A 16,195-nucleotide genomic window follows, 5' to 3' on the forward strand; every position below is an offset into this window, starting at 1 on the left:
TTTACAGTCTTGCCTAGGACAACCATAAATATTAAACAATCAGAAACATAAATATACGTCCATGCCCCAGCAGAATTCGAACCCGCAGCCATGGCAACAGTAGGAGGACCGTCCTGTTGCCTTTACCACTGCGCCACCGAGCCGGCAATAGACAATACTTGAAAAGACACACTATAAAATGACATGTCAACTTAGTTTTATTTTAGTAGCTTTTCATTGATTAAACATGACATTAATATCTTACTTGATATAGTGTGTCTTTCTAATGGCTGATGGTGATTACCGAGCATACTCATTTGTTATATTGGGTTGTTCATTCACATTCTAGATTAATTAACATTATAACTGTTAAAAGAGGTAATGTGTTATAGTATAATCTAGTTTTCGTTATAACAATCAACAATTTAAGTTATGTAACCAAATATACGTCTGTTTATATTATTGTAGGTTATGTATAAAAAATATAGTGCAAAAAGAATAAAAGTTTTAGAATTTAGTATTTTATTTTAGGGTAGTTAAAAAAATATCTTTATAATAAATTTAGTATCGAAATTTTATGTTGAAAAATACCATTATGATTTATCCACAGGATAAAATAATGTTAAACTGACACATAACACCTGACATATATACACAGAGAAACAGAAATTTAACTTTATAGGAAATTTTGGGGAAATGTGTCGGTACGTCCAACATCTAGATGTAGCTACTTTTAACTTATTACTTGCTTTAATCGCTATGCTGAGAGCCGCAACGGGATATGATTGGCTCACTTCGCTTCTATAGTATGTTTATTGTTTATTTATTTCTTAGAGTATATATAGAGGTTTTACTTAAATAGTAGGCGAAATAGAGGAAAGAGAGGAAAAAGCTAAATAGGCGAAACCGAGGTAATGTATTGCGTGGTTTTTTGATTAGTTTATTTGAATTGGCCAACAAAGGTTTCTGATTGGCTCATTTCTATAACGCGATTGTTTGTTTCTATTTGATTACGACACCATTTTTGTGTGTCTGATACAAAATACAGTTAGCATTTTTGTGTCTTAAATATAATTACTATTATTTGATTATAATGTATCTTCATCCTCAAAAGTGTTATATATCCAGTATATGTGTAGAAATAAAAAACCAGACGTAGTTTTCCTTGGATGAAACGGCCTAAGATAGTTATATTAAGGATGTGAGTGTGATTTAGCATTGTTTTTACTCGTATTTACTTGTACGTATACAATTATTTATATAAAGCATATTACATAAATATTACACACAGTTTAGTAGTACACAGTAGTCCAAATGGGGTAATGGAAAAGTGACGTTGGAGGTAAATGTGATTATATTACATGAAAATATTTTGTTATCCTTTAAAAAGTTGTTTGTAAAGTGCCATCAATTAAAAACCTAATTATTTTGAAGGGTTTCATTTACGTGACATAAATATGTATTGGCCTTAAGGCTTTTTAATCCAGATAACCTTTTCAACAAGGATGTTAATTAAATGCATTAATACAAAATAATATAATATAATTTGTAGACCAGCAAGATGAACTTGATTTTATAGACAATAGGTTATCATGCCTGTTTTATTATATTGTTAATAATAGATGCTAAAGCTGTTTTTTTAACTCCTCGATTTTACCATAATAAGAGCTCAGCAATTATTTTGATATAAATCATACATTTTAATTTTTTGTTTCTAAGTATTGCTTTTTTATATGTTTTCCCCATTCTAACTTATGTTAATTGAACTGTTTTAATTATCTGTTCCATAATTTTCACAACAACATTGTAGTAATAATTATATCTTGTCTGAATACATTTTTGTGTTGCACAAGTAAATAAAATATTAAGAGACACAGACTTTCAGCTGTACTGCTCTGCTTTCAGTATGAGGGAACAAAAAGATAGAAACTTTAATACATCTCATTTGAATTGCTAGCACTAAAGAAATATGAAATAGGAAAAAAAATCTATAGACAATTTTGATTATATTTTCCACGAGATATGTTTTCAATTAAATGGCAACCATTTTTATATTCACATTTAATTATTATTTATTTATATTTCATTATTTTTTATTTATATTGATATTTTTGCTTTTTTGTATTGCTTTTTGATATTGTAAAATATTTGTATTTATGTATTTGAATTTTATATTAATAAATGGTTTTGAAAATTTACATTTTGGTTTTATTTGAAATTTAATTGGTCAGTAGAATGTGGCGTCAGAGGTTAGTGATGCGTATGAAATCGTCGACCAATGAAATGCTCTCTTAATAAAATATTTTCATTACAGGTGCCTGTAATGGTAATTTAAACTAACCAATGAAATTCAGTGAAATGACGGTATCAGCTCCTTCCTGCTGAGACTACGCAAAACAATTCTGAAATTATTTGTATTAAATTAACACTCTATATATTACTCTATGCTATGTTTTGTGTATGCCGTCATTACCGTGGATACTGTCAGTCGTAAAAGGCGACACTTTAAATAATCATTCAGAAACCAAGATGACGGTTTGGGTTTTTGCAGGGGTTGATTTGCAACTTTAAAGAATTTAACCACTTGACCGCTACATTTAGTTGCATTTGTAATTTTCTCTAAATGGTATCTATAGTCAATTAAACAGTGAACACACGTAATCTAAATTGAGGATGTCAAGACGTCGCAATGTTACCGAAATAACTCTAAGTTTTAGTTCATTTTGGCTTTGACATAACAAAGTTCAAATCTAAATAAAATAATGAATCAAAATATTGTCAAATATAATTTATCACTGCATTCTCCCTAATGCATTTGGAATATCTGTTAGTATATCTTCTAGTTACTATTCTTTCTCTCCTCATACATTTTAACCAAATTATCATGTATATTATAAACAGTTGCACACATATCACATAATCTACAATACGATTTCCTACAGTTATCATATATTAAGGTGAGTATATACACCTTTAATTGTATACCTAGATTACCGTGTGAGAAGTGTGTGAAGGGATGTTCTACATCCCTCAAGTTGCTGCATATCTCTAAGCTTTATTTTTTATATTAAAAAATACTACTCACATTTTTACACACTTCGTTTATTTGATATCTGATAAAGCTAATATCAAAATAATCTTGACTTGCTTCGTATGAAGACGATTTATTTTCGTTGAATCCAAGATTATAGTTTTCATTTTGTGAGATATTTTAGTGTATGTGCCAATAATACTATTTAGTTCAACTCCAACACGCTAAAAAATGTTTTAAAATCTTTATATTTAACAATAAAATTACTTACCTCTCTAAAGAATTTTACTGGCAAGAGAGGGCCCCCATTTTGTCGTTCCTGTTCGAAGAAACTAATTAGAGACGCAATATGTTCAGTCTGGCTTCGGCATTTTCAATCGAAGTAATAATAATTGAAGTTTAAAGTTAATAACAACTGGGCGATTTTCGTAGACTGATTTAGTTGACTGATTGTATCTGTTTTTAATTAGTATAAAATAAGAAGGAAAATATTGTCTAATTCTAAAATGAATTTATAAATTGCAGAAGGCAATATATTAAACATCTTAATAACGTGAGGTCACTGTTATTTTTATTAGACTATACTGAAGATGTACTAACGGAAAGGGCTGTGTCATCCGCATATTCCGCGGTATCCACATTCTTCTTCCTGGGGATGTCCGACATTGGCATTGGCCGAATGGTAATTCTGGATGTACCACCATTATAGACGAGGTTAGTGCAAGTGTCTCTAGCTAGTGAACTATTGGATATTAGGAACTTCTAATTTGGAAAAGGTGGATCTCTCAGCTTAGTCTAACATAAATGAAAAATTACATGGTCTGTCATAAAATTCAATTCTCATAGTAGTAATAAAATAAATTTTCAGGGAAGGGAACAAGTTAGACGATGTTATATTATAACACTGTAGTGTTCAATCTGTTAGCCGATGATGTGTGTTAAATATTTAACCAAATAATTTTTGAACAATCTGTCATGATATTATGAAAGAACTAGTAAAACTTGAGATAGAATTACCGAGATTGATTAACCAAATATTTGACTATATATATGCATGTTGGCAAAACTGCTTCCGTATAAATAAAGCGAAACGTGTGTATTGTTCAGTTTTACATGGCAAGTCTTGCAGATTATATTATTACACTTTATTATTTGCTTAACTTTGTTTTGCGACAGTTAAAATAAACTATTGGTGAAATATATGGTCTCTCAGACGTCGAAAGCGGGCAATTCGTGAGTATTTGGTTAAAAGGACCGCCTGTGGTGAAAAGAGCTGAGTTTCCTAATATTATCAGCGAAGAGGATTATGGTGACACAACATTAAAATACCATAGCAGAAGTGGCAGCAGAACGAACTTGAGTAACCGAGTACAGCTGCGAAAGAAGTTGTGCGACGATCATTAAACGTGGTTTACCCATGATCCGGACTGTCTGCTTACTATACTCAAGCATGGAGAAGATTTCTTTATACTTAAGCCTGTAATATAATGCCTTCAACTCTATTATTCGGTCATTCCTCATGTTCAATGAGAAAGTTCATATTATGACTGCCAAATACTGTCGCATTCCAAGATGATAATGCACATACGCACAGCCAGAAAAGTTCTGTTTTGAATATCATCAAATAATTTTTCTGACCATTACAAGTGCCAGACGTCAATATTATTGAACAGTTATGGGGAGTTTTAGAGCAGAGAGTGAGGAATAGAGTTCCGTCTCCAACATCAGTATAACAATTAGTGGATATATTGACACAAAAATGGGACAGTATTCCGTTCGACAATTCATCTATTCTCTGAATCTATGCTACGAAAAACTGCAGCTGCTTTAAGAACAAATACTAGCCCAATACCCTACTAACACATATAGATTTTCTATATGTCAGGTGCTTGTTTTGTTTTGTTTTATTTTCTATATATACAGTATTACAAATATCTGTGTATCGAAGACGACAGTAAAAAACCTACACATCAATGCCTATACAAGGTTCGATTGGCTAGAACTGCACATGCGCACTTGTTTTAATCTAGCGTGAGAGGATTTCGCAACTACGCGTCCTTTTCTATATACGCCTTATTGTTTACCATAGTTGTGGTTAGAAGTCATTTTTAGGTTAATTTTGTATCTACATTTTGTTGAGGTAATATAATTATTTCATAAGCAATATTAGCGGCAGATAATGCGAAAATAAGTGCATAAGTAAAATAAGAATTATTAGTAAAATATTATCATTTTATAACACTAATTTTGTAGGTTTTTATGGCACAAAGGATATATTTTTATGTTAAATAATATTGAAACAGAACTTATTCGAAGATCATAATAACGGTAAGAATGAACTATGATCATGTTTGTATACCTTTTTTGTCTATTTGTTATTAATCTTAAATCCATGATTTTACAGATATTTCAAAAGAAGAAAAAAGCTGTGTCATGAATTTTCAGCATAATGTAAATATAAGGTGTACTTAATAGAAAGTGGTTAGAATAAATTGATAACATACTATTTGAAGCTTGGTGATTGAAGATGAAGCTATTTCTTTCGGTTTATATAACTCCTCGGAGAACATAAATAATGCCAAAATCTTACATCATTTAACAAATTTTATTGCAATAAATGGAATAAAATAAATAAAGAAAATGTAATCTAAGCAAAATACATATTTAGAGACATACACACAAACCATATAAATAAAATATCATAACAAAGATTTCAATCAAAATAACTTGACTGATATCGAATCTGTAGATATATTGTCTATTCTGTTATCGATGCCATTTTCCTTATTTGCTTCTTCTGCTTCTCACTTTGTGTTTCTTTGGTATGATTTTTCTAATTTTTTGTCTGGCAATTCTCTCTTCGAGCACTAGCTACATTATCTGCAAAAGCTGCAATTCTCATACATATATACCAAATGCACATGCTTGCACAGAGTATTCTTTATCGCATACTCTGAACATAACAGACATAACTATACACACTACAATACAACGTTATACAACTATTCTCCCAGATTTAATTGATATTTACATTGTATGTTTTATTGCAATATTTTATTTCAAATTTGAACTGAAACAAAACTGTATATATTTTATATGAATATTAATGAACTGTACTTATTTTTTGTACCTTTTCTCTCTTATGGACCCTAATAATTATACGATCCTGATAGTTGCTTCAATGGGTCTTTCAATGTTCAAAATCCGTTTCCAAATTTTCAAATCAACCAGATCATTTAAGGAATCCAATAGTTTTTCAGCTGACACCCTAGCATTCCTTCTTGGTGTATTTGTTTTTAATACATTGTTCAAAGATTCTATTGCCATATTTGTACTGATTCCAGCGTTTTTTCGGAAGCAATAGGCCCACAATTTTATTCTGTCCTCGTTTTATTATACCTACAAAAAGAATATAACCATAAAGTAATCATAATCATTATAGTAATTGTAGCACGTACTTGTTCAGATAATTTAAAAATTTGACTTAATCAGCCTACTATCAGTTCTGTTTTCATATTATTAAACATAAAACTATATCCTTTGTTCTATAACAATCTACAAAATTAGTGTTATAATATGATAATATTTTACTAACAATTCATACCTTATATATTATGAAATTATATATATTGCCTCAACAAAATATAAATACAAAATTAACCTAAAAATTACTTCTAACCACAACTGTGGTAAACAACAAGGCGTATATAGAAAAGGATGTGTAGTTGTGAAAACTCTCAAGCTAGATTAGAACAAGTGCCCATGTGCAGTTCTAGCCAATCGAAATTTGTATAGGCATGGATGTGTAGGTTTTTTACTGTCGTCTCTGTAGCGACCATGAGGCATGTCGAATTTTACATCATGGAATAATGGTTTAGAAAATACCCTTAATATATATAATCTCAGATGATAAACACGGGCGGGGTGCTATCAGCGCCAACTAGTACACGATAACCAATATCTGGCAATCTCGAAACTTTGATCTGGAAGACTATTGAAGGGTAGTTTTAATCATTCAGTCACTGACCATGGTTTAGTTCAGACGTGCCACCATCGACTGTCCAAGTCTGGCCATAGATACCCAGCGCCGATCCCTTTTACTTATTTTTATTTTCACATTTTATATTACATCAATAAATAACGGTCATCACCGAGCCCATATAAAAACCTTAAATTTCTATTGCAGATTTCTTCAAATTAGCATGTGTGAGACATGTGTGCATTATGTGCGATATTTGCTTTCGAGAAGCATTTGAGATATATTTGTATATATAATATTGTAATAAAAGCCATTAATACAAAATAGAAAAGCCAATTTTTATATATCACAACATAATTGTTTCAATAATATATTAATAGCATATGTTAAAAATGTATAATAATTTAGATAAAAAGGCAATTTCGAATTTGTGAATTTGCCTTTTCTATTAATTAAAAATTAAATGTTGCACATAAAACCACAATATGTAGAAAACGGAAGTACCTTCTTATCCACTTAATATAACTAACTTTTAAAATAACTGGGTTCTTAAAAATATTATCTGAAAACACCACAAACAATAGCACATCCCGCTTATGTATTTTGACTTCGATGTTGATTATATTTTGAGATATTATTTCCGTTACAAGTGTAGAACAAACATATCCACGTTATTTTATGATAAATTGTATTTCTTGGAATTAATAATAAATAATTTATTATAATCTCTTATTTTGCCATAGAGATTCCTAAACCTAACAAAACGATAATTTCAATAGTTATTCGATATTTTAAGTTAATCAAATATTAAATTATAACATTAAACATATGGAAATGATTTTCTTAAATATACAGTTTTTTTCTATTAATATATTATTTCTAGTCGTTGCTGACTAACTTACAGTTTACTTCTACAGTGAGTTAAGACTAGGTATGTCAAGGAAGACCCATTGGCCCTTAGTCTAATAAAATTAAATAAAACAAGAGTTAGTGGCACTTTTCAGGGTTTTCACCATTTAGTATACTTACATGACACCATACAACTAACACATGACACAGTTTCATTAGTTTAAGTCTGCATTCTCATAGTTCAGTGCTATTCAAGAATTACAACCCTTCGGTGTTAACATGGGAGTGGAGTCATTCTAATTCGAAGGTCTCATAACTGAATGCCATAGGTCCATATAGGTTTTAGTATTAGCTTGCACAGCAGCAACAATATAAGGATAATTTACCTTTTTTCCAAATAACTTTAGGGTAAATGATGTGGCTCGGTGAATGGAGGTAAAAACGAAATGAAACAGTGGTGTTTACATTATGTGACCGTTATTTATTGGCCAAATAAAAATGTGAAAAGTACAAATAATAAAACGGATATTATCGGTGTTACCTGGTGACGAGGCTTGGGCAGTCGATGGTGGCACGTCTAAACCAAACGAGGGTTGAGCACTGAATGAATCCCAATACCCTTCAATAATATCCCAGATAAATGTCTCGGGGTTGCCGCCGGCTATTCGTTATCGGGTTCTAGTTGGCGCTGCTGGCACCCCGCCCGTGTTCAACATCTGGGATTATATTTCTGGGTATTTTGTAGACCGTTATTCCACTATGTAAAATTCGACATGCCTCAAGGTCGCTACAATACTCCCCTGCCAGAATTTTACATATAATTACTCCAAGCAACAAAAATACAAAACTGTATGAAAAAATATCAAATACAAAAAAAAATTATATACCAAACAAAATGTACTGCATGAAAAGGGCTTTGAAAAATATGGTAAATCGAAACGGTTGTAGTTGGTACGGTTGCGATCTGGTAGGGCTGTTGATATCTTCCGGTCCTACAGATACCGTTGCTTCATCGTTGCTTTGGCACTTGAATGTGGTCCATCGACGACGTTGAGAACAAGCTATTTTTCGGACAGGGCTCCCGTAATCGACACTGTGGGAGAATCGATTCTTCGACGACGTGGTAGCTTATTTTCTTCGACGACGAGACGTTAGCAATTCTGGTACCTCGGCGAAGACATGATGAGTCTACGGTGACTGCAATCGGTACCTAGCTTCTGGAGCTGCTTTGTGACTAATCAATAGTCACATACGTTACGGTAATTCAGAAAAAACAATTAACGATGGTATCCGACCGAAGCTGCCCAAAGCCTTTCAAATCAAAATACCTGCCATTATGACGGAGACAGCGAGCGAAGGAAGACATTATGATTTAAACATAGCGCCGAAAGAAATGTTTTGCCGAGATACTGATGATTAAACAGTGATGTAAAAATGTCTATGAGTTCAAAATATTGTGAAAGAAAATTTTGACAAAAAATTTAAAAAAAATTAATTGGAAATAATGAAATGCATAGGAATAAAATGAAAAGGAATATTGAAGATAAAATCGAAACCGAATCGAATTAAAAATATTTAAAATTTTGAAACAGAAAATATAACGGCCACGTAAAATACACCATGTTTCACGTACCCTCCATTCACGAGTCCAAACCCAATTTTGCGAAAAATCATGTCGGGGTCACCACTTTAGGGTAAATGATGTGGCTCGGTGAACGGAGGTAAAAACGAAATGAAACAGTGTTGTTTACATTATGTGACCGTTATTTAATGGCCAAATAAAAATGTGAAAAATACAAATAACAAAACGGATGGCAGCGGTGTTACCTGGTGACGAGGCTTGGGCAGTAGATGGTGGCACGTCTAAACCAAACGAGGGTTGAGCACTAAATGAATTGCAATACCCTTCAATAACATCCCAGATAAACGTCTCGGGGTTGCCGCCAGCTATTCGTTATCGGGTTCTAGTTGGCGCTGCTGGCACCCCGCCCGTGTTCAACATCTGGGATTATATTTCTGGGTATTTTGTAGACCGTTATTCCACGATGTAAAATTCGACATGCCTCAAGGTCGCTACATAACCATTACATTTTTGGTATTCTAATTCGAGTTATTTTCTTTACGTTTCAATGTTCTCTTGTGAACAAGGAATATTTTTATATGAAGTTTTGTATCAAGATTCATCCCAAGGTACTTTGTTACTGTATTGGATAATAGTATTATACATATTTATTAGTAATAATAGTTAGTTGACTATAATAATTTATTCTTCGGTTTAACAATCCAAAAAATACATCCGTTGTTGATGAAAACTCTGATTTAGTACATTGGAAGTGTCTACACTAAAAGGGTAACTGTTGTCATACATTTATTTAAAATTTTGTATTTAAAAAATAATACGTCGAAATGTCCTAGTTATATACAATTAACTGGATTCAGCTATATTAATGTAGATTTGTTTTGTTGGTAATTTAATTTTTGTATGTTTCACAAAATTATATTATTATGTTTGTATTGTTTGGGTTCAAAGTAGTCAGTTGGTAGTAGTTAAAATAATATTGTAAATAGATAAATAGGTTTAGGTAGGTATTAAGCTAAATTATGTGTATATAATATTGGCGTAAGCGGTGGAGAGGATTCCTTTAAGACGTTGTTAGTTTATTCTTTTGATCTGTACATTTTAGCGGGCTATTTATTGATATATAGAAACATGAATGAGATATGAATTAACTATAAAACGAAAACGTGAATATAAGTATTGATGCTGATGATGATGTCTGTAAAAAGAGTGAGACTCTACTCGCGGACCAATAGATCTTCTTGTGAATCTATACAGGTGTGAAAAGGGATTTAAATAAATGCGGCAGATTCAGATAAAAACTCAAATTTTCCTATTATTGATATTCCCAACGGATAGATAAATCAAAATCGAAACCGAGCAGGAATATTGCCTTGAATTAAAGGTTGTATGTATTTTGATGTACGGTTTCTATTGGTTAAAATCAAAAGTGTTAATGTAACAGGTCAATTGAAAAGTCCCCGGTCTACCATAGTAAAAGACATTTTTTTGGTAAAATTAGTTTTTTTTATCCAACATAATTCCCTTCAAGAGTGATACACTGATTATAGCGACCCTCCAACTTTCGATACCATTTTTGTAGTACGATTTGTCCTTTGCTTCAAAATAGGCCTCAGTTTCGGCGATCATCTCTTCGTTCGACGAACATTTCTTCCCAGCGAACATTCTTTTGAGTTCTGAGAACAGAAAATAGTGGCTGGGGGCCTGATCTGGAGAATACGGAGGATGAGGAAGCATTTCGAAGCCAAATTCATGGATTTTTGCCATCGTTTTCACTGACTTGTGCCCACTTTGCACAGAACTTTCTCATACCCAAATATTTGTGAATGATATGATGTATACATTCAGTTGATATCTTTAGAGTGTCTGCTATTTCATTCAATTTCAATTTATGGTCATTCAAAATTATTTTGTGGATTTTCTTAATGATTTCTTCGGTAACAACCTCTTTGAGACGTCCACTGCGTTCACCGTCTTCGGTGCTCATTTCATCACTTCTAAACTTAGCATACCAATCCTTGATGGTTGATTTTCCTGGGGCACTGTCCGGAAACTCGGCATCAAGCCAAGTTTTGCTTCAACTGTATTTTTTCCCTTCAAAAATCAATATTTTATCAACACGCGAAATTCCTTTTTATTTATCCGTTTTATTTTCACAATAACAAAAGTTGCTTCAGTCAAAATGCTGTAATCCACAAACCAATGATCCGACATCTGTCAAATTTATACACGCATCTTTTGACGATTAGGGCTAACTAAAAAACATATGAGTCTAATTCTAGTAGCGTCATTTGTTAAGTAACTGGATTCAGTGGTTTGGACATTTAGTTTTACATTTAGTATTAGCGTTGTTCTCAAAATTGAACTATCTATAAATTGAAATTGCATTATTGACATTAATTACATTTGTTTGATTTGTACAAATCTGCTTGAGGAGTTTGATAAAATACCTTTGGAAAAGTATAATAGTGCTACTCTATCCTAATACAACTGTTAAAAATTGCAATTTTAATGCCAATAACCAAAAATGTTCGAAGACAATGAATTGAAAAATTTAGTTGACAAATATATAATTCATGTTAAACATCTAAATGCGATGGGAAAGATCTCAGCGGAAGGAAAATGGATACCATGCGAATTAAGTGGAAATACTATATCAGACTTTAAAAAAAAATCGTCCTCATCGACATCTTGTTGTTCACATGATGAGATGAGCAAGGTATAGTATCACAAAAGCTCCAGTCTCTACCAAACCAACGTTTTTCTTTAAATACAGCATTGCCTTGTTGCCAGATAGCTGGAAGAAAATTATAGATATAATAAAAAATGTTTTAATTAATAGATATTATAGCATTTTTATCAAAAAATACCATTTTAAAATAAAAAAATTGTCAGAGTACAAGCAAACATCTAATATTATAATAAAAAATCGCTAATATATATACTCTAATTGAAAGGAACAACCACTGGGGAACGATGTCGACAATAAATTGAACTACTGACTAACACGGAATTTTATTACCACCGGCGCATAACCCAAAACCAGTATTTTCTAACAACTTTCTTCAGTCAATATAAAATATACTTAACCGAATAAGTTTTAATTAATTTCAATGAAGGAATCAAACACTAACTAGTCTTCGTTCATCTTACAATGAGTTGATTAATAAATTGAATGAAACATGAATAAACGTTTTGATGGATATTAACTATTTTTAAACAAAGTCCAACATGTTTGTTGTTTGTTGCAGATGTAGGTTGTGAAAGGAACAAACGAAAACATGCATATAAATTACATTTAATATATTAATATTTTGTGACAGGCTCTTAGCCATTGCCTACGGAATCAATATTTTGTTTTCATCCTCAATCAAATCTTAACTACCACTTCTTGGGAGGAAATCAACTTGAGATAAATTTGAGTTAAATAAACCACTTGAATTTTAATTTCGTCAATATTACAAAGATTGCTGATAGTGTTATCAGTTATTAATACTATTAACTTGTCAATGAGTTTATTATCTTTAAGTAAGGGTTATACATATAGATATATAATTTCAGATGTTTCGAACTATGAGCAGTCAATAATCCAAAATGAAGCCAATAACTAGTATTCTCATCGCGTTTGCTTTAACATGTGTCTTTGACCATGTTATTGCTTTAGAAGGTGGTCAACCAGCTGCCCCAGGAGAATTTCCTTATATGGTATCAATCAGAGATAGTAGGAATGTTCACATTTGCGGAGGAACCATTATTGGTGACACTTGGGTTTTAACTGCGAATCCATGTTATTCTAGAAGCTGGTTTGGCTATGTTAGGTAAAGTAATATATGTTTTCTTTTAATAAAATCACTTGTTAGATTATAATTCCTTTAAACATTTAAAAAAAATTTATCTCATTAAGTAATCTTTAAGATTATCATTAAATTATAACTCATTATTTCTCTTATAGATAATGCGTTATCGTTAAGAGTTTAGATTATAATACCAAAACATTATAATTTCGTTATGGAAATTTTTATATACTTTTTTGAGTTTTGGAATAAAATTCAAACAGTTTATTTACGGTCCCAAATAATAACTCTGGTTTCTTGATGTGTAACAGGTCAATTGAAAAGTCCTCGGCCTATCATATTAAAACACATTTTTTTGGCAAAATTAGCTTTTATATTCAACATAATTCCCATCAAGGGTGATACACTGATTATAATCACCCTCCAACTTTTAGATACCATTTTTGTAGTAGGATTCGACCTTTGCTTTAAAATAGGCCTCAGTTTCGGCCATCACCTTTTCATTCGACGACAATTTCTTCCCAGCGAGCATTTTTTTGAGATCTGAGAACAGGAAATAGTCGCTGGGGAAATCTGGAGAATACGATCGATGAGGAAGCAATTCGAAGCCCAATACATGGATTTTTGCCATCGTTTTTACTGACTTGTAACATGGTGCATTATCTTGGTGAAACAGCACTTTCTTTTTCTTCAAATGCGGCTGCTTTTCGGCGATTTCGTCCTCGGTCTGTAATAATACTATGTAATAGTCGTTGTTGATAGTCCTTCCTTTTTCAAGGTAGTCAATGAAAATTATTCCATGCGAATTCCAAATTACAGACGCCATAACCTTGCCAGCTAAATATTGCGTTTTCCCACGCTTTGGAGCGGGTTCATCGTGTGCAGTCCACTCGAATGAATGTCGATTGGACTTCGGAGTGAAATGATGGAGTCATGTTTCATCCATTGTTACATATCGACGCAAAATCTCGGGTTTACAACGCTTGATCATCTTCAAACACTGCTCCAAATCATCAACTCGTGGTCGTTTTTGGTCAAAAGTGAGCTCGAGCGGCAACCACTTTGCACAGAGCTTTCTCATACCCAAATATTCGTGAATGATATGATGTACACGTTCTGTTGATATCATGATTCAATTTACGGTCATTTAAAATCATTTTGTGATTTTTTTAAATGTCTTCGTTAGTAACAACCTCTTTTGGGTGTCCGCACCGTCTTCGGTGCACATTTCACGTCGTCGTCTACTAAACTTAGCGTACAATCCTTGATGGTTGGTTTTCCTGGGGCAGTGTCCGAAAACTCGGCATCAAACCAAGTTTTTGCTTCAACTTTATTTTTTCCCTCCAAAAAGCAATATTTTATCAAAACGCAAAATTCCTTTTTATCCATTTTTCAACAATAACAAAAGTTGGTTCACTCAAAATATTATAATTCACAATCTAATGATCCGACAGCTGTCATTTATACACACGTCTTTTGAAGGTTAGGGCTAACTAAAAAACAAATGGATTTAATTCTAGTTATAACTTCAAAAACGCATAACATTGAAATCCTACTTTAATCGCATTATTACCGTGCTATATTGGAAAACAATACCTTAGTTTAGGCATAGATATGTTAACTTGCTTTAATATTTCAGATATGGATCTAATCTTTTAGACGATGAAGGTCAGCTACCCGCCAATATCAGTCTTAACGTTATTAAAGTCAGCAATGTCTTGTACAATCCATGGGCTGCTGATAAAGCACCATACACCCATGATTGTGTATTAATTCAACTCAGCGAACCAATTCCTTTCAGCGATACTGTGTATCCAATCGAATTGCCATATTTGGACCAAGAATGGCCAGACAATAAAAATGCATTGATATTAGGTTGGGGTCAACCAAATGCCTGGGCGAGTCAAACAGAATTACAAAAGGCTGAAGTACCATTGTTTTCAGATGAATATTGTTATGAATACAGTTATAATGGATGGCAAATACCAGATATAGTGGTAAGTAAAATTAATTTTTTTATCTATGATCTCGTAAATATTATAAATAAAAAAGATAAGCATAGTTTAATAACAGTCAAGCCATTATAATCTCCGAACGATTAATAGTTAATTAAGATATACGTAAAAAGTTTATGATATTTTGACATGATATCGAATTTAAACATTTATTTCATCAAAAAATAAATAAACAAATTTTAAGAGGAATATATTGCACATTTTAAAATTTATTTTTATCTTTTGTAGGTCATGAAATGCGGCGGTGTGGTAAATACGACGTATCACTGTTACAATGACTACGGTGGACCAGTAGTGGTCGACAATATCCAATTTGGCATTCTTTCATATGTTTTCGGATATATTAATGATGGCAGAGAATGTGGGCAATATCTAAATATTTATTCTCCAGTTTCGTACTTTAGAACCTGGATTAAAGAGACTACCGGTATCTAAACACAAAGTGTGATATTTTATTATAAATAATTGTTGACAAATAATAAAATGTATAGAAGCTGTTCATCGTGTTTTTCTTCTCGATTATGAAGGAAAAAAAACTGGGAAAGTTAAAAATACTTTATTTACACTGAAACCTAAAATAAGGTAATAACTACTTTCACACTGTCAAAGTGGCACTAACTGTGCGCTCCTTTGATCGTTTATTTAAATATTCTGTGATAAGTTTTGTAAAGTTCTGTTTAAAGATTGTGGTTATGTGAAGATTGTGCCTAATTAGACAGGTACATCGCATATTTCCCCTATTGCTCCTCCCTTGAGTACTTCTTAATAAATAGGTAATGTTCTTCTCGCCACCTGATTAGTGGCTATTTCTAGGGAGGCAAAGACCTATCCAATGATCATTATAAGGTCAATACACTTTATTTTTTTTATTTACGCCATTGGATGTCTTTAAGGGTTAAAATAAGTAAATACTTGCGTAAATTGAATATTAAAACTCTCGCAAACTAAGTTCTCTTTTAGTTAACATTT

At 32.2% G+C, this 16,195-nt stretch overlaps 1 protein-coding gene across 2 annotated transcripts; it reads left to right on the plus strand.

Moving 5' to 3' along the window:
- The first annotated feature begins 787 nt into the window (after positions 1–787).
- Positions 788–15,724, plus strand: LOC143192050 (transmembrane protease serine 11A). Of its 2 annotated transcripts, none has more exons than XM_076397517.1 (4): positions 788–890; positions 12,979–13,235; positions 14,851–15,208; positions 15,455–15,724. In XM_076397517.1, the coding sequence occupies exons 2-4, from the start codon at positions 13,012–13,014 to the stop codon at positions 15,659–15,661; spliced, it is 789 nt and encodes a 262-aa protein (XP_076253632.1). In that variant the 5' UTR covers positions 788–890; positions 12,979–13,011; the 3' UTR covers positions 15,662–15,724. The 2 variants fall into 2 exon arrangements, with proteins under 2 accessions (XP_076253632.1, XP_076253633.1); XM_076397518.1 differs by lacking the exon at positions 788–890 and adding an exon at positions 1,074–1,180.
- The last annotated feature ends 471 nt before the right edge of the window (positions 15,725–16,195 follow it).

Source organism: Rhynchophorus ferrugineus, unplaced genomic scaffold, assembly GCF_030347505.1.
Source record: "Rhynchophorus ferrugineus isolate W39M unplaced genomic scaffold, kcgeb_rfMv2 rfM2, whole genome shotgun sequence".
NCBI classification, from domain to species: domain Eukaryota; kingdom Metazoa; phylum Arthropoda; class Insecta; order Coleoptera; family Curculionidae; genus Rhynchophorus; species Rhynchophorus ferrugineus.

Coding starts and splice junctions, on each gene's coding strand:
- LOC143192050 (XM_076397517.1), top strand. CDS start 13,012: ATGAAGCCAATAACTAGTATTCTCATCGCGTTTGCTTTAACATGTGTC. Junction 13,236..14,850: donor AGCTGGTTTGGCTATGTTAG/GTAAAGTAATAT, acceptor TTAATATTTCAG/ATATGGATCTAATCTTTTAG. Junction 15,209..15,454: donor GGCAAATACCAGATATAGTG/GTAAGTAAAATT, acceptor TATCTTTTGTAG/GTCATGAAATGCGGCGGTGT.